The sequence below is a fragment of the Argiope bruennichi genome, chromosome 11 (assembly GCF_947563725.1).
Source record: "Argiope bruennichi chromosome 11, qqArgBrue1.1, whole genome shotgun sequence".
NCBI classification, from domain to species: domain Eukaryota; kingdom Metazoa; phylum Arthropoda; class Arachnida; order Araneae; family Araneidae; genus Argiope; species Argiope bruennichi.
The window spans coordinates 1849264-1872469 of record NC_079161.1 but is presented as its reverse complement, the minus strand read 5'-3'; the positions used below and the strand labels follow the sequence as shown (position 1 = coordinate 1872469).

Here is a 23206-nt window from a genome sequence, read left to right as displayed (position 1 = left end):
TCAGATTTGAAATGGTTATTTTCTTTTCTTCTTTTTCATTTTCATTTTTAAAATCATTATAATTATGTAAATACCATAAGACATTTTTATTTCCGTATGCCTTTCTTCTGTGCGATTTTTCAATGTAATATATAATTCTTCAGATAGTGATGTGTGTTGTTCTTTCAGTGACTGCAACATGAAATTTATTGTTGCATTAGCTGTTAATAAATTAGAATCTCTCCGACATAATGCCTTAATAGTCAGTTTTATTGGAAGTAGAGCTGATATAGTTCTGGATATTAAGTCGAATTCACTATCTGAAAAATTAATTTACAGGTTTAAGTCGATTATTGTTTTTTGGATTGGATTTCTCAGTTTCAAAAATCGTTCCATCATTAGGAGTAAACTGTTCCAACGTGTTTTATAATCTAGTATCAACATATATTCTGTTTTATTTTCAGTTAGTATATATTTTAGTAATATATAATTTTTTATAGGGGAACGTTTAAATATCTTAACAATTTTTCGAACTTTATAAATTATAGGAAGCAATTCTTGATGGTTAATATTTCATCCTCATTAGCAATATCTTCTTCAAAAATTACATTGTCATTGTCAATATCATTCTCACTCTTACTTTATTCAAAGTTGGAATCCGAAGTTTCTATATCCACAGTATTTGGATTCTTCTGTTCTTTATTTTTTTGGTATAATACATCTATTATTCCTAATTGAATTCCATGCGCATAGCACAATTGCTGATTTGCACCAATCAACTTTCCAACTTTTTTTCATAACTGTTGCTCCATTAGTCGTTATGGATACAATATTTTCTTTCGGGGATAATCCATGTATCGCTAATTTAGATTTAAGCAATTAATTAAGCCATTAATTAGCTAATTAACTTCGCCCGTTAGGGAGACATAAAAACAAAAACGTATACTATTTTGCTATGTTCGCGATCCCTGAACATATAGTGGAGACAATTTAAAAATTTTTTAGTAAATACCGAAAAACCGGTATTTAAACTTGTGAATACCGGTATTACAAAATTGTACAAATGGCTCAAAATACCGGTATTCGGTATCCCGGTATTGCAATCCCTATTTAGAATATATATTAGAAGAGGTAAAGAAAAAAGGACAAGGTTGTTTTTGTTTTTTGTTAAACATTTTGTGTGTGTGTGTGTGTGTGTGTGTGTGTGTGTGTGTGTGTGTGTGTGTGTGTGTGTGTGTGCGTGTGTGCGTGTGTGTGTGTGTGTGTGTGTGTGTGTGTGTGTGTGTGTGTGTGTGTGTGTGGAAAACCATTTTAATATTTAATTCCGAGGAAGGTTTCGCACTTTCTGGAAACAACAATTTGATTAGTCGCTAAAAATTCTACTCCCGACTCGGAAAAAAAAGCAGCACTGTAGCTAACCAAATACGAGAGACTGCACCACCGATGAGCGATGTTTTATTCATTTCTTGAAAAAAATACAGGTTTTAATGTAACGTAAAGTTCTTGTATCATTATTATTATTATTTTCATTTTCTTTTACATATTGTGGGATTATCTTTCATATGAGCACTTAAGTCGGTTTTCCTTGTAGTCGAGAAACTGGACCAAATAGCCTCGGAATTTCGCAAGTCCACCTCCTGCTTGTGCTCCAGGTGCGAGATAGGTGTAACCCTCGGAATATTCCTCAGCCACAACATCTCCAAAGAGTAAGATGTCTTCCTTTTTCTATGAGAGAATCTATGAAAGTCGTGTTCTGTATTTAACGAGCCATCGATTGGAGGAATTTCGTGAATCGGTTACTTAAATTTCTGCTGACTTGCAATATTTTAAAATTCATTTCAATGTGCAGTTCAGTGTTAGTTGTGCAACGAATATCCCTAAACAAGTGTCAGCGGTGCTCGCCTTTCCGAAAAGTACCACCAGCTGCTTGTGTAATTCGTCTTGTTGTATAGTCTTTAATCTGTGCTGAGTAATGGCGCAATATGTGTTCATTTCTAAAATTTTATCATTTTAAAAACGTGGTCTGTGATTTTCAGGGGATACTGCATCCTGTTGTGAATTTTTGCGGAATTTGCAGAGTTGCAAAACTCTTTCTCTTTTATTTTTCAGTATCATTAAATAGAACGCGTCGCTGAAAAAAAAGGTCTTATATAATATAATATTACCCTAGGTTGCAAATAGCGTGCGCAGTAATGAACAAGACGACAGTGCTGTAAAGTCAGTCTTTTTTTTCACAATCACTGTCTTACTACATCTGAAATTTTTATATTCATTAAACAACATATTTATAAGTAATAGCAGCCTTAATATCACAAAATACCCCACAACATTATTTAGACATCTTCATGAATATTGTCCGACCTTCAGAATACTGAATAACATCGAGGAAATATCATACAATAATTTGCAGTAATAGAGAATTTGGAATTTCAAAATAATAATGAACTACATTTAATCAAACCAACTATAATTAAGTTGCCGGTTTTGGAAAATCAAGACATGGACTCGTATCTGCATCGGCCACAAATATTACTGGCACATTTATTTGCTTTTTAGAGAACGAATGTCTTCCGGCTGTCATTAAAGTGCAATCAACTCTATTATCCATATTTCAACTGAATATTCTAGTCGTAATTATTGCGCTCAGTTCTTTTTAACCGTTTAAAACCTTAAAGATTTAGTGGATGAAAACAAAAACAGCCTTAAACTGTGATGTTACCTCAAAGCCCTCGATTTCTGTCAATGCATTTGAGATGTTAACGTTTTCCCTTTCGTTTCAGTTTGCTTTAGCTGAAGCGTATTTTTTTTATATTGTTAAAATAGGTTATTGTTTTTTTTTAGAATACAGAGCTCTGTACATCTTGTACAATGTTTCTGTACTCTCTTTCAGTTGTCATTACATAAGACATCTTAATTGACACATTATATTAAACTCTAAACCTTATTCAAAAAATTATACTAGTTCAGCCACCTACCAAATCTTCATTGGCCTAATAATGAGATATATGTCTAATTGATTTTTTTAGACCGAAAGCGACGAAGCTTTTTTTAACAGTGCGCCCGAGAACTAATTTGGGAAAGTTGAGAAAGGGTCAGTTTATATTTGAAAATTATATCCCCGTCGGTTTCTATCGATGATTCGAGAAGGAGCAAAAATGCAACGGCAGCTAATAATTGTCACTCATCAAATGAATTTCTGCACTTCTCTTCTTTGTCGTTAAAAAGCATGTCCCCGCTATTCTTAGGTTGGCATAAGTATCCCTAGAGTTTAGTCCGAACTGCCGCATGATGGCTGGTCCGATATTCCCGAAAGTGAATAAAACCAGTTGCATTCATTATTCTACTGTATAATAGAACGTAACCAATAAATACTGAAATTATGCTCCAGCCAATCTTTCTAACTAATTTCACTTTTAAAAAATCAGCCTGAAGCCAGATGTTGCTGACTCGATGTGACCTTTCTTCCTTTGTCTGCCGTCTTGTTGCTTTGATGTAAAATTATTCTTTTCAAATGTGCTGCTTTAACTTCTTGCGGTGCCATTCACGCATATATGCTTTGTCACAGAACCGCCAGGAACGTATTGCACCCGTCAACACGCACGTCGCAGAACTAAAATTTGAGGTTCGAGATTGTTTGCAGGAACACAATTTACCGGAGCACAATCTTAGGTCGAAAATTAATTCATTTAGAAGATATAAATATTTTTCCGATTTCTCTAAGGTAACGAATACTTGCCTCGAGTGGCCTGGCCTCGAGTTAGAATGGACTGTTTTGATACTCGCGAGTTTATTGCCATATCAAGTGATTAATTTCATTCTCCCCTTTCTGGGCAGTAGCGTATAGATATAGCTCTCCATTTTTATTTTTATTTTTTGAGCCACCACCCAGAATAAAAATCCAAACTTTCACGCTAATTCTTGACCTATGATATGCATTTGTTAACTGAAATGTATGAAGAGAATTTGAATATTCTGTGCAATAAAAACGTAAGATTTTTTTTTTTTCATTTTATTCCTTTTTCAGCCTTTCAATTCGTAGGAACACATGTTACGCCAGCCAAAAAATTTTGCGAACTGTCCATTTAAGTTACCTGTCCATAATTGTCATGCTATCTGAATGGAAAATCAACTTACACTCAAATTGTCCTGAAAATTATCAGGATCATGGTTTTCCTTCTCGCTCATCTTCGTTCGGGTGCATTTCATTTGATAATCATGATTAATTGAGTCGTCCGATGCTTTCGATGAAACGTCCGTAACGCATGTCGTGCGCTAATAATCGAAATTATTTGTTGATTTAATCATGATCCATTTTCTAATGTAAGAAAAGTAGAATAGGTCGCGAATGTTACCCTTAAGAAAATTTACTGGAAGAGACGTTATTTCCGAAGTGCAACGGATAGTTTTACTATTGCTGCATATTCAAAGTATTAAATATTTCCCAATGAAAAATAACTTCACTCTTTCATCCAATTCACTATTAAAAATATTGAGCCATTTGCACTTGCTTTCAGTATTTTTAACAAGACACGTCCGTTCATCGAAAGAGGTGCAAAGCCTTGCAGGTCTGTGCCTCACGAAGAGGGAGACAAAAGGGAATTATCTTTAGCTGGACATTCCACTGATTACGTAAAAGTTGCAGCTATGAGGGTGGAAGAGGAGTTTTCTAAACCAATGGAGGTGAGGATTAAAAATCGTTTTCAATCCGTGGCAATTAAATGGGCGAAGCGATCAGCATAAAAATCCCAAGCAGTGTTCAAACGTCCAGTTTGTTTTAAAGAAGAAATGACTTTCCTCTCCCATCAGTCGGAACTCAGGTTACCGTGCTCATGGGACTGGAGCAGAGTGAATCATTTAACTATGTGATCTGTTTCAGAGCAGCGACCCGGCACCCGACTGGCAAGGCGCTGGCTGAAATGCTGCGGAGGCAGTGGGCCCTCTCCCCATGCGGCAGTGACATCGTCGTCGTGCTCCTCACGCACCAAAACATGGTGAGCTCAATTCTTAAATTGAAATAATTCATGAGAGCCTCCTCAGAATCCTCTCTTCTCTAAACAAATCGTCCAAATTAACCTCAGTCGAAATAGGAAATGTCTTAAAGATCGTTTTCAAATGAAACACAAACGAATAAAATGACACTCGGAAGCAGAGACGGCCGGAAAGGAATATACGCGTTCAAAATGCCAAATTTAAACAATATGTTACGGGTTCTTGGAAATCTGATCAGAAGTATTAATAAAGCCTGATTGTATTTTATTTTCCTCTTATTTTTGATGGACTGGTTGAATTCGCTAGCCGATTTGACGTTCTTTCATCGGAGTGCTTGAACTCAAAGACTCCACACCTGAAAATGCAGGAGGAGAATAACAATGCAACAAATGCAGTTACATGACGGAATGAGTTTTACAGAAAGAAATTGACAAAAGTCATTTCTAAGTACAGGAATGATAAAAATTACGAACAATAGGAATAAGGGGGGGGGACAGAAAAAGAAAGGGGAAAATTTACATCACAATATTATCCACAAAACCTGTCCGAATGAAGACGTCACGCCAAGCCACAGCAAAGCAAATAGGGAGGAAGCAAAAGTGCGAAACTGCTAGGTGAATTCCAGAGGCGAAATGGGGCTTTCTAGGAAGTTCGCACCAGGCCGGGTTGTGTATCAGTGTTGAGAGCCCATCAGAAACAGAATAGAGCATAGATTGTCTGTTTCCCGTAACTGAAGCAATCGGTGACAGAAATCTTTCTCCTCTTGCTAAATAATATTTTTCTTTCACGCAGAAATCATTTGCCTCATTAATCAATAAGCGGTTGTTTTTAAGGAACGGGAATTTCACAAATATTCCGAAGATTCATTTTTAAAAATCTAATGTCAGTTGGCCTCCTAATGAAATCGCGGAAACTATTTCGTAATCGTCTTTCAGATCATTGAATTTTTCTTTACAGAAATAATTTAAAAAAATTCATTTTGATTATTTTTTTCAAATATGTGGTTCCTCACAATTTCTTTAAACTTGCCGTGGGAAAATTAAGAGATGGCGATCTAAAGAACTCTGATTAAAGTGCAGATGCGGTTTAAATTTACTTCTAATTTATCTATCCCTCCTTTAGATAAATTCGACGGTTTTATTTCATGGGGCATGATTGAAACAGCCATAGATCCTACAAGATGCGAGAGAAATGAAATTAGACAACGGGCTTCAAAACATAATCGGAGCGACACCTGTGCACGAGTTTACCTTATAAAGGGATTTGTAAAGCACAAAAAAGCTTTCTGTTTTCTCAAATTTTGAGCCAGTTTAATACTCGCACGCATGACCATATGAGGTATGTATGTCCTTCTGAACCGTAGTCAGATAATGATCACACCAATGGAAGGACAGATTTCAAATATCCTATCTACAAATGCCGATATTTGGACAAATGGAATCTCAAATCCTCGACCTTTACCGTAATGAAGATAAAGATATGAATATTTTGTTCAATAATTTTTTACGAATTTATAAAATTGCTTCTCTATATAATAAATCACTATGCCGTAAAAATAGTTTTACAGGTATAATAATAACTGCTGAATAGATGCAAGTCAGTAACCCCTGGACTTGGCGACTTTAGTGGCAAAAATGAAAAATCTCGAATAATCAAGAATCGTGGAGATAGCTTTATTAAGGCTCATATTCCGAGTTTGTTCTGAAACATATAAAAAAGGGGAGGCGTACATAGAGTTGCAAATAGCCAATAGAAGTCAGTTGAGTTGAATTCAAATGACTAGTTGAACCAAGTCCTTCTTTGGAATGTTGATTTCTTGCCGCTTTGGAATGTTGACTTTTCTCTAACAGCTTTATGTTATTACGATTGTTTATTACCTATTTACTGCTTCCATACTGTTGTGTAGTGCAAGTGACTTTTTGTATACGCTTCATTTGGAATATGTCACTTGTTTATCTTATTTTTGAATCGAACAAAGCGTCATTATTTGTTATTTTGTGTGTTGTAATTTTCATCATACATCCACCGGATGCAGCTGATTTTTCCATAATTATATTGAGCATAGCTCATCGTGATCCAACTCAGATGACAGCGCGTAATCGCTTTCAATCAATTCCCTAGATACTTCAATACACATTAATAAAAGCTTTTTATTCTAAACCATTATTATTTGCAATGGGGTCCTGTGGTCTGATCACTGCATAAAATGGGAGAATGGCATGTTTTGAAGGCACTACAACCTTGAAGTGCCAGAGTCTGATTTACCTGCAATATATCAGCAGTTATATATATATCATGTTTGAACAATGATGTTGTTTTGATTGAGGTTTTTGAAGCCCCAAAATGCACGGGCAGAAAACTGGCGATTTATCGCTTTGGGGACATCAATTTTTGGGGTTTTAGAATTATTATAAAATAATAAAGAAAGTTGTCGCATTTGGCTACTTATCGTTGACAAAAAATTACAACTTGGCGCGAAAGTCCGCCATGAATCCGATTCTCGTGTATGGCCAATAAAGGACAAGGTCGTAAGAAGTTATTTCCCAAAGAAGCATTGAGAAAAAAAAAAAAAAAAAAGGAATGAACGCGAAACAGCGAGGGGAGGTATCAAAAGTTATATATATTAATTATCAATTTTTCTAGCTGCCAAAAAAATTTTGGAGCTCGAACGATTTTGAGATGGGGGGAAAAGAATAAAAAAAAACGCTTTTCTAAAAGGTGACCATTGCGCAATAAAGTAATCACGTCATCGTTCTAAACCATCGCTTCGAGATAAAGTTGTAGAGCTCGAATGATTTTGAGATGAAAAAAAATCAATCTTTTTCTAAATATCGACGCATGCGTAATCTGATAGTCACGTGATTGTTTAAAACCAATTTAAACTGGTTTTTCACGAAAAAAAAATTCTGGCCTCATATATATATATAAAATTTCAAGTGAAACTGGTGATCCGTGTCTCACTTGCGAAAAAAGCCAGGTGGTCACATAAGATATTCCTCGCGATTTAATTCTGGAATTCATTGCTCATTTGAATGAAAGAAAACAGCCGTTATATCGGCTTTAATAATAATTAGAACAAATGTATGTTTGTGAGTATGTGTGTGTTGGCATTCTGTAGACCAGACAGTGTAACCTAGAGTAACAAACTCGGCACATACATACTTTGGAGGGTAGAAATGAGCGCCTTTTAGCGAGATTTTTTGAAATTTTAATTAAAACTTAAACAAAAGTTTATCCGCAGTAGCTTTGGAAAATATTATAGGACAAAAATAATTTTTACATCACCTTAAAGTTCCAAAAAATATCTTTCCAGTGATACCGATTTTTAACATACGTATAAATTTACTAATTTTAATCAATTAAAAAATATTTCAAGCATATTTTCCAATAATATATTTTGCACAGAATAAAAATAAATTTTAATTTGCACAAGCACGTTACATTTGCGTGCCTTGGAAAAATTGGTTTTTCTCAACATGTACCATCATGTTAACCAAATGTTCAAATTAAAAAAGTAAGCCAATTCTTTCTGAAAATTAAACTTAGAGCAAAATAACTAGAAACTAAACCTTGAGAAACAAATTTAATTTTTAGCATGTATCTGTAAGAAATGAAATAAACATGAACTCTGATATTTTATTGTGTTTTCAGTGACTTTTTAAAATATCTATATTATTAATTCAATAATAGTTTTATTTAAAGCAAACATGGTTTATATTTAGAGAGAATGTTCACTCTAATCAGAGCCCAACAGCTAAATTCAAAACCTTTAATAATAGGCATATGCATCTGATAAAAAATGTTCTAAATGAAGTAAATAATTATTTCTTATGTAATTTGAGTCAGTAAAGGCTCTGAAGAGTCACGAATTTTAAATTTCTACACAAACCCTCCGTCATGTGAGTTATATTTAATAAAATATTCTTGAGATAGTAATATTTTAAATAAAAAAAAAAGTTTATTCTTTTGGGCCTAAAATTAACTGAATAATTAAAATCTGAATAACATTATTCTATAAAATGTGCGATTTTAGATACCTCCACTGACCATCTCAAAGAAAATACGCCAAGAAACGTCCGAAAGTCTTCCCAAAGCTGAGAGACCTAAAATAGAGAAAATGTTGATTATCTTAAATAAAAGTATATTCAAAACTTTAAAACTCGGTCAGATTTGATTGCAGAAAATTGAAATGTTAGATTCAAAATTATTTTACTGAATGAAGTTCAAGAAATGGAAAGCTTGCATAAAATTTAAACTTCGTGATTTTTTCAGAAGTAAATTTACTGATTGAAATAAAATAAAATATTATTATTTAAGTCATTTATTCTTTTTGAAAGTAAAATTCAAAAACTGAATTTTAGGATGCATCAAAGAAATTTTTATTGAATAATTCTTTGAAATATTGCATAAATTATTAAAAAATATATATATTCTGTAGCGCACATAAGACTTCAATGCTGAACGATTCTGTTTTCTGTACTCATATTTAAAAAAAATTTTTTTTTTTAAATGTATAATTGAAGTATAATCATTTTCGCTTCAAATCACGAAAACTGAGAAGAAATTATTAAGATACACAGTGCAGTGAACAGAACGGCATAAGGCTTTTATATTTGTATAAGTTATGTGACTATCAAAATTTTAAATTAAGAAATATTTTGTTGAAGAATCTATTAAGAGACCAAATTATATAAAATATTTAATTCAAATTTTCTGCGAGTATTGATTCCGTCAAACAAGCTGGTCGCCAAAGGCGGCTAATCCTGCCTTTAACTGACGTGAGCATTCCCTTCTTCATAAGGCTGCGACTTCATGTAAATTAATCCATCGATCTCTGAATAAATTACTATCACCGGTGCTGCGACGCTCGATCATTCAGCTTGAAGTTGCAAAGACGCGCGTTTCGTCGGAAGAGCGCTTCACGATCCGTATAAGTTGAGTGGAAGGAAAAAAATGCCATTCTCTTCAAATCGCAGTCGTGTAAGGCTGTTTGCATAATCTTCAGTTGCAATTCCAGTGTTTCATCTGAATGAATGAGAAATTGCATTTGAGAAATCTCCATGCATAAAATTTTAAACAAATCAATGCAAAATAAACAGTGATACAAGAGGGAAAAAAAAAAAAAAAAAAGGCTTGGGAACTGTTTTAATATTTGCCAAAATAGCAAATAAGTCGCCCTAACAATATTTTCCTTTATTCGAATTCATTTTAGTCGATAATTGGGTAACTTTGCTCTTAGAAAGTTTAATGCCTCTCTGAAGTTGGATGCTAATAGCAATGAAACAAGTTTAAAAAAGAATGTATAACATATGCTTTTATTTGCATGTTTAATTACAAAAAAAAAATTAATAATAAATAGTATTTTCGAGACATTTTTTTAATTAATTAAAAATTTTAGATGAATTTAATTCATTTTCGAGGCATATTATTTAAATTAATTAAAACTTTTGTTGTTGTTGCTTATCCACAAAAGATCTGACATATGTCAAATCAGCTTCAGTAGGTTGTTGACCGCCGAGAAATCTATAATAATAAGGGGATCGGATGTTAAGTCTCCCTTAGAAAGTCCGATGTAACCATAGAGCTGATATATAAATGGAGGAAACTAGTCGCTTGTTTCTAGCGTATTCTAGCTGATTCGTATTTTGGGATTCAGTCTCTAGCCATGGAAAGAGACGGACGCTCGGATGACTCTAGCAGCTGCAAGAGTGGTTATAGTAATAGGAGTGTCTATAGTAATAAGACCTTTTGCAATGGAAATAGCACCGTCGCTTCTGAATTTGTAGTGAGCATTATGAACCATTGCCGGGATCTAAAGAATTGGAACAGAGAACTAACCTCTGCTGTAAATAGAAAATGCCAAACCAACTATAGGCTGGAAGGATGTAGCCCCTCTGAAAAGGCTGGACTTTTGAAGCGTTTAGAGGATTTAAATAGATTAATTAAATGCAACGAGGAAAAATTAAAAAACGCAAAACCATGCATGAATAAAGGCTGCCGTACTCATGACGGAGATAGAAATCTATGTGCATACATTTCCACATCCCAGGAAAGAATGCTAAGACTCAATTACGCTGCGTCGACTTTTCTTGACACTTTACAACAGATGAAGGAAAGTAATCTAGAACACACAGCCCAGTACACTGATGATTTCGCCCAATTAAAGAAAATACAAGCGGAGATCAGGCAAATTGCAAACGAACTAGATGACGTAACCCCCTGCTCTGTTGATAACTGCGAAAGGCATACCCCTGACAACGTAAGACAGCCCCTAGTAACAGAAAACCTAGAGCACACAACGGAGAGAGAAATTACAGTCATGGATACCGGTAACACACCAGAAAAGAATAATAAGGACGAAGATCAGCCCGCTCAAATGGATATCGAATCTGAATCGCCTTTCCAACTGTTGACAAAAAACACACGGCCAAAAGGAAAAACTCTGTCGAAAACCCTGATATATCCACCTGTAACAAATTCCAAATCCTAGAGGAGGAAACCCCGCAACTTAAGAAAGAAACTCTCCCTATACATCTAAAGCTAACTGAAGGATATAACCTGGTGCTACAAGAAATTAATAGAAAATACCCAAACACCGACAATATCTATAGTAACGTATTCATCAGAATCGCCCCCAACACCGAAGCAGAAAGATCAGGAATCCTTGAAATCCTTTGTGAAAAGAAGCTTGAGTACGTTCTGACTGAAGACCCTACAGAAAGACCTCTGAAAATCATCGTCAAGGGACTGCCAATAAATCACGACATAAATGAGCTAAAACAAGAATTAGAAGCCCTGCAATATAAAATTGGACGCATCTCCCAGCTAAAAAATTATAGAAACAAGACCCTCTACCCCATCTTCCTCGTGGAAATCAAGAAAACTGGGAACTTCAATAACGTTTATAACATCACCCACCTATCCTTTATCAGAATTAAAATAGAAACCTACAGGAGACCGGCAAAGGCCACGATGTGCTTCAGATGTGCTGGATTTCACCACAGCGCTAGGAATTGCAGATGCAATCCGCGCTGTATAAAATGCAACGGGGATCACATGACCATCGAATGCCAACTGAAGGAAAAAATCCAAGAGCCTATATGCATTAATTGCAAAAACTCAGGTCACCTGGCCTCCTGGAAAGGATGCCCTGCCTATCCTACAACAGCCCCAACGTCGAGAAATAGAAGATCATATGCAGACATCCTTGGAAACAGAAATAGTAACCCTGAAAAAGCCACCGAATCAGCCCAAAACCCACCTGCACCCAGACAGAGACCCCAGCACCAACAACAGGCACCTAATGCTACCCCGACTTTAGAAGCCCACAGCCCTCAAATAAACATCCAGGAGATGAAAGAACTATTTGAAGTATTTAGAGAAATAAGGAATCTCTTGAAAGAATTTCCCGGCTTATTAACAGTTGCAGCCAAATTAAAGGAAACTACATCCAAAGATGAAAGAAAACTGATCCTCCTCAACGCACTCCTCGACTAAGTCCAGACCCACCCGCCCACCCCCAATAAGCAAGTTCCTGATTCGCCCTTCTCAAACAATGGATTATCCACCACCTGGCTCCGAAAACTGTCAACAACACCCTCACCCGCACTCCCCCAGCTAACCGTTCCTGATTGGTCACCGCCGCACCTACTCCCCTTGACTTTCCTGCTTCACCGGTTCCCACCTTGCAAGGCTTCATTTCTCTCTAGCAACGAGAGAGGGCGGTCCTTCGGACCGCTCCTCTCGATGTAAAAAGTCCACGGCATTTAAGGAACGCTAGGCTAATTTCCTCAACTTCCTGCCATCTACAGGAGATAGCTTCTACGGAAGCGGGCTCTCCTTAAACTACACCACTTCTCGCTTGTTTCTAGCCTAAACAAGTGTACGCAACATGAGCCATGTAACTTGGAAGAAATCTAGCCCTTTTTGGCGCCATATCGCAAATCTTGGCATACTCAAAAACTGCCGCGCAACATTTTATTTCCCGGCATTGGTTCCTGTCGGTTTTCATTTCCGGTTCTTTGAAAACTAAGCAAACTGGTTTCGAAAATAATGTTTTCTTTTTTACGTCAGTAGCCGAGTTTGTTGATTTAAATTATGTTTACTTTTTTACTTTGTTTTTGTGCATTCATTAAAAGTGAGTATTTTTCTTCTTTAAGTAAACATTTTATTTCATTTCTTTACCTAAAAACATCTTTTAATTTTACATTACATGTTCAAATACTTTTATCATTATCTCATACAGATAAAAAAAAAACTTTTTATAATAAAAGCAGATTATAAAAATGACCCAAGTCTTCTTTTTTTTTCTTGAATATTCTGAATAATATTTATTTTTGAACAAAAAATGAAAAAAGATATTGTTACCGCCTTGTTGGCGCATTTTGTAAGGAATGTAGCAAACCTACGCTGACTTGGCTTCAGTGATAAAATTATTGTAACCCTGCTGACATGGGGTCAGTTTGAAAAACAGTTTCGTACTGAGGAGTTCGTTGCGGGGTCGTTGCACCTCGATGAAATAAAAAGTTGGTTTTCGAATTGTCGTTTGATTTTTAAAAGAATACAGTCCACTTATTAAAAAATTGAAATGAACCAGCTTAACTTATGGTAAATTCGTACCATAAAATTTGGTCCGTCGAGCCGGAGTTTGAATTTTAATTAAATTTCGATTTGAATAGTAAATAATAATGGAGAAAGACATTACTTCGTTAAATAGGACTCGTGGTGGAATCAAGGCGCAAATAACTAGACTATTAACGTCAATAAAGGATCAGCAGTTTGAGGATGTTGAAATAGAAGAAATTGAAGTCAAGTTGGATAAAGTACGTAAATTAAATCAACAGTTTGAACTTTTAAGACAAGACTACTACAAAGTTGTGAAAAGAGATGAAGATTTAGTGGAAATTGAAAATAGCTTCGAGGATATCGACTCGGATCTCCTAAAATTGGAGGTAAGCTTGAAAAAACTTTTTAATAATTGCATGCATGAAAATGGGAATGCAAAAATTAATAAATCTAATGATGTTAATATCAAGCTGTCAGAAATCCCATTACCAAAATTTTCGGGTAATTTTGAGGAATGGAACATTTTTAAAGCTCAATTTGATTCGTTAATTTTTGCATTCCCATTTTCATGCATGCAATTATTAAAAAGTTTTTTCAAGCTTACCTCCAATTTTAGGAGATCCGAGTCGATATCCTCGAAGCTATTTTCAATTTCCACTAAATCTTCATCTCTTTTCACAACTTTGTAGTGAAAAGCTTTATTATTTACAATCATGCTTAGTTGGAAGTGCGGCTCGGATGATATCGAATGACGATACATTTCATTCCTTATTGAAAGCTTTGGAAGATAGATTTGATAATAAAAGAATTATTGTTAATACTCACATTAATGAAATATTTTCGATTGAAAAGTTGCACAATGAAAGTGCCAAAGATTTAAGATCATTAGTTGATCAATTACATAAACATTTAAGAGCTCTAAAATTATTGGATTTAGATTTGGATAAACTAAGTGAAGCTATGTTGATTAACATTGTTATGCAGAAATTGGATAAAGAATCGCGTAAACAATTTGAAATGACTTTGACGTCAAATGAGCTAACTGATTGGAATAACTTTATAAAATTTATTGAAAAAAGATGTCAAATTTTAGAAAATTTGCAAAGTAATATCGTTCAGTCACCAAAATCGAAATTTATTTCCCAAAGTTCTAAACCACGTACTTTAGTAACAAAGGTAAATGACACTTCATCAAAGTGTCCTGTTTGTCGTCTACCAGCAAATCATCCTATCTATAAATGCAAAAGTTTTCTTGATTTAAATGCTGTGGAACGTTTTAATATGGTTAAAAAACTCTCTCTGTGTGTGTTGTGCTTAAAACCAGGGCACAAATTAGCTTTTTGTCGCCAATCTAAGTATTTGTGTAACATCTGCAATTGTAATCACAATTATCTCTTGCACAGACATCGCAAACCTTCGATCGGAGGAGAAAATGTTACTCATTCCGAAGCAATTCCTTCGGAGACGAGGGCTGATTTATCCCCCACAGATGTGACCTTGGCCGATTCACAGCATACTTCCTCTGCCTGCTTAGTCGTAAAAAATAAAAGCGTTCTACTTCCAACTGCAATAGTACTTATTCAGAATATTTATGGCCACTTCTCGAGGGCTAGAGTAATACTAGATAGTGCTTCTCAGGCAAATTTTGTAACAAAGCAGTTTGCTGACAGCGCGAATTTGCGAAAACAAAAAATAAATACATCGGTTTCTGGATTGGGAGGAATTTCTACTTCGATTGAATATGAGGCTGTTGCTAATATCGCCAATTGTAATGGATCTTTCTGTTTATCACAAACCTTTTTTGTGATAGATAAAATTACGGATATGGTTCCGGCAACAAATGTTAATTTAGAGAATTTAGAAATTCCACAGGTTATGCTTGGTGATCCGGAATTTACACGGAGTTCCAAAATTGATGCTCTTTTAGGTGCTGAAACCTTCTTTGAAATTGTTAAGGGTGAACAAATACGTTCATCTCTAAATTCATTAATATTTCAAAATACTGTATTTGGTTATGTCGCTGGTGGCTATGTAAATACAAATAATCAGGAGCCATGTACTAATTTATGTACTTTAGTTTCTCGAAATGAAAATATTGAAAAAGTAATCGAAAAATTCTGGTTAGTGGAAAATATTAGTGAAGAAAATACTATTCTTAGTAGTGAAGAAGAGTTTTGCGAGGCTCATTTTAAAGAAACCCACACCAGAAATAAGGATGGTCGATTCGTAGTTAAAATGCCGACGAAAGAAGGTTTGTTGGGTGATTCTAAAGCCTTAGCCAACGTTAGACTTAACCAAACAGTTAAGCGATTGCATAAGAATCCCATGATGCAAAATTTATATAGGGAATTTATTGCAGAATATGAAAGTTTGGGTCATATGGAAAAAGTGAATAATGACCTTTGTGAAGGATCTTATTACTTGCCGCATCATGGAGTTTATAAACCTGAAAACTCAACCACAAAATTAAGGGTTGTATTTAATGCCAGCGCCCCTAGTACATCGGGACAAAGTCTAAATGATTTGCTTCTTGCCGGTGCAGTGAAAGAAAATATTTTTGAAATAATGACTAGATTTAGGACTTATAAATACGCATTTACGGCAGATATTAAAAAGATGTACCGTCAAATATTAATTGATGAATCGCAAAGAAATCTCCTAAAAATATTATGGAAAGATGATATGAATGAGTTTCCAACTACTTATCGCCTTAACACTGTCACTTACGGCACAAAATCGGCTCCATTTTTGGCCATTCGTTGTTTGAAGCAACTCGCTTTGGATGAAGCGAAACAATTTCCGTTAGCTTCGCAAGTTACACTAACAGACGTGTATATGGACGATTTCGTCTCGGGTGCTGCTACTTTAGAAGCAGCCCAGGAATTACAAAGGCAGTTGATACAAATGCTGCAAACTTGTGGCATGGAGCTTCATAAATGGACTTCAAATTCCTCTGAACTCATAAATAATAGCTCTGAGGAAACTAACCAATAATATTTTCTCGTTGATCGACATTCTTCAGTAAAAGCTTTGGGTCTGAATTGGCAACCAAAAGAAGATTATTTTCTCTTTAAGGTAGACTTAAAGATCAAGCCTTTCTACACTAAAAGAGACGTATTATCTGTTATCGCTCGTTTATATGATCCATTAGGTCTCGTTGGTCCTGTTATCACAAAGGCCAAAATTTTTATGCAAAAATTATGGATCCAACAATTGAACTGGGAAGATACTCTCCCTCAGTCAATTCAGCCAGAATGGTCGAATTTTGTGACATCTTTGAAAGTCATCGAAAATCTCAAAATTCCTAGACATATCTTGACAGAATCTTATGAAAGAACTGTTATAGTAGGTTATGCTGATGCTTCTGAAGCTGCTTTCGGAGCGGTAGTTTACATGAAATCTATTATGGAAGATGGCACAGCTGTCAATAAACTTATTGCCAGTAAATCAAGAGTCGCTCCCATTAAAGTAATTTCGATCCCTCGTTTGGAGTTGTCAGCGTGTCTCCTTCTCTCGCAGTTGATAGAAAGAATTCGTCCTTCTCTTCAGATGCGAATCAGTGAAATAATCTGTTACACAGATTCAACAATTGCACTTGCCTGGATAAAGACACCTCCATATAAACTAAAAACTTTTGTCGCTACTCGAGTATCAAAGATACAAACTCTAACAGAAAGCTTCCAGTGGAAACATATTTCTTCCCAACTGAATCCTGCTGATGCAATATCTAGAGGTTTGAACCCTCATGAACTCTTAACCAACGACTTATGGTGGTGTGGTCCTGACTATTTACCGGACTCTAAAAATTATTCTAGTGTTGAACTTGATGAGTCTGCAATTTCAGATGAACAATATCTGACTGAACTGAAATCACAATCAAACATTAGTTTATCGTCTGTAAATAATATTTCATTTCTTGAGGATTTTTTAGCCATTAGTAATGACTATGTAAAACTAATTCGTGTATTTAGTTTTCTTTGCAGGTTTTTATTCAATATTAAGAATAAAACAAAAATTACCGGTCCAATCACAAATAGTGAATTGGAAAGAGCAAAAAGGAAATTAATGGAGATTATTCAGGTAAGTGAATTTTATAAAGAGATAAAGGCCCTAAAAAACGGAGTAACTTTGAAGAAGGGTCCTATAAGTCATTTAAATGCTTTTTTAGATGCAGACAATTTGTTAAGAGTAGGTGGTAGATTGGTTCATGCAGATGTAAGTTATAATTATAAACATCAGATAATACTGCCTAAAAAACACAAAATTACCACTGTAATTTTCCAGTATTATCACATAAAAAACTTTCACGCAGGACCTCAATCATTATTACATTTTGTTCGGCAAGAATTTTGGCCCATTGGAGGCAAAAATATCGCAAGAAAGGTTGTGCGCAACTGTATAACTTGTTTTAGGTGCAAACCTACTCCCTTAGACCAATTAATGGGGAATTTACCTCCAGAGCGAGTAAATCCCAACCCTGTATTTTCTAACACAGGTGTAGACTTTTGCGGTCCATTTTTCATAAAGTACAAAAATCAAAGAAAGGGTAATTTACATAAGGTGTATGTAGCTATTTTCGTTTGCCTAGTTACTAAGGCTATACATCTTGAAATAGTTTTTGACTTGACATCACAAGCATTTATTGCTTGCTTGAAAAGATTCTTCTCACGTCGAGGGAAATGCTCAACTTTATTTAGTGATAATAGTAAAACCTTTATAGGAGCCAACAAAGAATTGAAAAAACTCGCTTCACTTGTTAATTTTCCTGATGAAAATTTATCCAAGTTTTTGGCAATGGAAAATATCTCCTGGAAATTTCTTCCCCCTCGGGCCCCTAATTTCAGAGGACTCTGGGAGTCTGGAGTTAAGTCCTTCAAGCATCACCTAAAAAGAACTGTTGCTGATGCAAAATTATTTTATGAGGAATTTTTAACTGTTATTACTCAAATAGAAGGCATCCTAAACTCAAGACCTATCTCACCTTTATCTTCTGATGCTTCGGATTTAGAACCATTAACTCCAGGCCATTTTTTAATAGGCAGACCCATAAATTCTATCCCAGAGCCTTCAGTAATAAATGAACTAGACAGTAAATTAACCCGTTGGCAAAGACTGACAAAAATAGTAGAACAAATCTGGAAACGCTGGTCGATTGACTATCTAAATCATTTGCAAGACCGAAAAAAATGGCGATTTTCAAAAAATAATATTAAGGAAAATAATATGGTTATACTAAAGGAGGATAACCTTCCACCTTTTAAATGGTGTCTTGGAAGAATAAGCCAAGTTATTCCCGGACAGGACGGCAAAGTTCGTGTTGTAATTGTCAAAACTAAAAATGGTCATTTTAAAAGACCAATCTCTAAAATTTGCCTCCTACCCATTCAGACTTGATTTTCTAATTTGTACATAAAAAAACTGTATATTATTCTGTACATATTCAAATGTTTATTTTTTATTTCTACATATTTAATTGTACATTTATGCTTTATACTTATTTATATTTCTATGTCTTTTTTTATATATATTTTCATGTTTGAACTCGAAAAAAAAATTTTTTTTGTTGTATATTGTGGATTATAACTTTGAATCTTGTATTGTAACTTGTGTTGCATAAACACGCAACGCGGGGCGGAATGTTACCGCCTTGTTGGCGCATTTTGTAAGGAATGTAGCAAACCTACGCTGACTTGGCTTCAGTGATAAAATTATTGTAACCCTGCTGACATGGGGTCAGTTTGAAAAACAGTTTCGTACTGAGGAGTTCGTTGCGGGGTCGTTGCACCTCGATGAAATAAAAAGTTGGCTTTCGAATTGTCGTTTGATTTTTAAAAGAATACAGTCCACTTATTAAAAAATTTAAATGAACCAGCTTAACTTATGGTAAATTCGTACCAGATATTAATTAAAACTGTTAAATTATTTTGATTTTTCTACCGCTTTCAAAGAATAGACACTTAAGTTGGCTACTTTTTAGTCTAGCCACAACAGTCTGGGAGCCATAGTCACATTTGATTTCCAGCAGAGTGCCAGGGGTTGTTCCCTGCACCATTGGTGCGCAGGTGGAATGCGCCATATTTAAATGAGTTAATGATCTTGATAAGTAAGCAAAGAGCCGTTTCACCCTCTTTGCTCAATCTCTCAGCGACCACTAATGTTCACGTGTCATGGATTCCCATTATCATTTTTATTTCATTTAAAATTAAAGTTCACCAATGGTTATATGAAATTCATATCAAATCAATGAAATATTCGTTTTACAAAGTGTCTAGCCTCAAAAACGGGACTGATTTCTAGCTTTGAATCGCAGCTAATTAAAATACCTGTCATTATAATCAGTCGTAATTTAAAATAACATTTCCTTTCGTTTCGATACAATATATTTCATTAAAATTTGTCATGATGACTATACTGATGGTATTAAAATGGCAGCAAAGATGATTGGTAATACTAAGAATAATTTAGTCATATCAGTAAGCTTTGATAAACTAAATCTCATCACAATAATAGTATAACAAATGTTATAGTTATCGTAATATAAATAAAAACTGCACAATAATTTTGGAGACTTCTGCATTCTTAACTGTATTCAAAGTGGCGACATTTTTCCATTGACTTGTTGAAGTTGATGGTGGTACGAAAGTTTTATTTTGCAGTTATTAATTATATGTGGACTATGTAGGATGCCATTTCAAAATTAGACGAAGTAATTATACGATAAAGTTTATGTATACGTATATACATAAACTTACTTACTACAGACTATTAAGACCTTTATGAATTCTGCTAACCATTTAACACGATCTGCAAATGTGAATAAGGCGAAGGAAAATGAACAAAAACAGTGTTTCAGCTGAACTCAATGGAGTCCTCAAAAATAATTGCAACGATTGATGAATGTCGAGGTGAGCGGCAATAGCGATTCTCTCGATACAATGGTTGTGGTTAGAAATTCCGCTGATTTTTTTTTTTTTTTTTTTTTTTTTTTTTTTTTTTCTTAAAGACAATGTATAGTACAGTAATGTGTTTTCGATTTTTCTCAAAAGCGACGAACAGAAGGTGGCAGTAACCTTGGATGATATATATATATATATAAGTGTTGTGAAATTTCATAAGAAAGTTAATTTTTTGAAATCAGTCTAGAAATCAATATTTGAAGATGGCAAACTTTGTTCAAGGTTTTTTCCCTTAGAAAATGCATGGTGATTTTTTTTTTTTCGATTTATTCAAAAATGGAGGGTGGTAGGAGGCAGTGATCCAATGATATATCTAGAAGTCATGAGCTTTCGTGTGATACAAAACTTGCCGACATCGGACCAGTGATTGGCAAATGGTTCATTAGTTGTTTTTTTCTTCTAATTTGCCGAAATATTTTTTAGATTTTCTTTCTTTTAATATTTTGCCAAGCGCCAGTTACACTGCATCATCCATTCACAAGGAATTGCTATTGTATGTACACAGAAATTCGTATTTCGTACGGAATTTTTCTTTTTTGTTCATTAGAAATCTCACAAATCATTTCTGCAACTGTAATCGACTCCCATTTGTCCTCCACTCGCGATGTCATCAGCAGAATTTTGATAACAATACTCTAAGCAGAATCTGTTAGATGTATCGATCTTTCATATTTATTTTAAAACTAGCCGCCTTTGGCGACCAGCCTGTTCGCCAATCTTAATGTTCGTTAAAATTTTAATAATTAAATATTTTATGCAATTCCAACTTTAATAGATTCTTCAGCAAAATATTTTAAAACTTCAAATTTTGATAGTCATATAATTCACTCATAATATTAAAAAGGCCTTCAGTCATAACGTGATATGTATCTCTCTAATTTTCTGTTACCCCTCGTAGAATTTATGCTTTAACTTAAAGTGTAAATGATTAATCTGCAATTAATATAATAATATTTTTTACTGAAACAAAGCATTTTTTTTAATAATTTGATTACTGATAATAGAGTCACTGAGCGTTTAAACTTTATGGGCACTAAAGAATATCTTTCTTAATTTATGTAATATCTCAAGAATTTGTCAACAAAATTTTCTCAGATTCATCATGAACAGATCGATTCATTAACAATGTTTTATTTTAAATGCATCAAACACTAAGAAAATAAAATGAATCGTTTAAAATAATCGGTCGAAAACAGGTTTAAAAAAACTACTTAAAAAACGATGTACTTAAAACTATAAGCATATACAAAAAAATATATAACTAACATAAATACAATTTAATTACAAAAGCATGCAACTAACCTAAAAATAATTTAAATCATTGAAAACAGGTTAAAAAAACTACTTAAAAAACGATGTACTTAAAACTATAAGCATATACAAAAAATATATAACTAACATAAATACAATTTACTTACAAAAGCATGCAACTAACCTAAAAATAATTTAAATCGTCCGTTGATAATGGTTGTCATGGCAACAATTGGAATACAATGAGCATGCGTGAATTTTCTTCGCCAATTACAGTAACGCAAATTCGTGAATTTTTTTACGCCAGTTGGGGTAACGCTATGCAGATTATACATTTTTAATTTCCTTTATTCTGTGTTATTTTAATTCAAAAGTACTTCAGAATGAATCTGAAACATGGATTAATTAACAATGTTTAATTTTAAATGCATAAAACATTAAGAAAATAAACAGAATCGTTTGAAATAATCCGCCGAAAAACGTTAACCCTAGCCGCATTACTGTTGGGAGAAAAAAAATACTGAAGCCTTACTCATTTGGCGGTTTGGAAAATGGAAGATTTTTTTGGCGGGAAAGTTAGTTTTTAATTAATAATTAAAATTTCAAAAAAAGGGACCCCATGTGCACATTCCCGACCTCTAAGGTATACATGTACCAAATTTGATAGCTGTATGCCAAATGACCTTGCCTGTAGAGCGCCAACACACACACATTGAGCTTTATTATAAGTACTAGCCGCCTTTGGCGACCAGCCGGTTCGCCAATCTTAATGTTAGTTTAAATTTTAATAATTAAATAGCTTGAACCGGAGTTTAACCCCCTTCTTCGCCAAGTTGCGATAACGCGCCAAAGCTGGCAATCTTTATTATGCACTATGATTGAACATCTGCTCCTTTGCTTTTGAACATTTCGCAAGGCCGTTGTTGGCGATTTTTAAAAATTGCGCCAAGCAGGGGGTTAAACTCCGGTCGTGCCATTAAATATTTTATGCAATTCCAACTTTAATAGATTCTTCAGCAAAATATTTTAAAACTTCAAATTTTGATAGTCATATAATTCACTCATAATATTATAAAGGCCTTCAGTCATAACGTGATATGTATCTCTCTCATTTTCTGTTACCCCTCGTAGAATTTATGCTTTAAATTAAAGTGAAAATGATTAATCTGCTATTAATATAATAATATTTTTTACTGAAACAAAGCATTTTTTTTAATAATATGATTACTGATAATAGAGTCACTGAGCGTTTAAACTTTATGGGCACTAAAGAATATCTTTCTTAATTTATGTAATATCTCAAGAATTTGTCAACAAAATTTTCTCAGATTCATCATGAACAGATCTATTAATTAACAATGTTTAATTTTAAATGCATCAAACACTAAGAAAATAAAATGAATCGTTTAAAATAATCGGTCGAAAACAGGTTTAAAAAAACTACTTAAAAAACGATGTACTTAAAA

The 23206-nt window shown here is 34.3% G+C and overlaps 1 protein-coding gene across 3 annotated transcripts in view; it reads left to right on the top strand.

Annotated features, from left to right (window-relative positions):
- LOC129957342 (uncharacterized) overlaps positions 1 to 23206 on the top strand; it is a 53333-nt gene that overhangs the window by 24872 nt on the left and 5255 nt on the right. For all 3 annotated transcript variants that reach the window (XM_056069619.1, XM_056069620.1, XM_056069618.1), the window contains exons 3-4: positions 1571 to 1685; positions 4856 to 4970. In XM_056069619.1, the coding sequence (XP_055925594.1) occupies positions 1571 to 1685; positions 4856 to 4970 (230 nt within the window). The remainder of the gene's footprint in view (positions 1 to 1570; positions 1686 to 4855; positions 4971 to 23206) is intronic.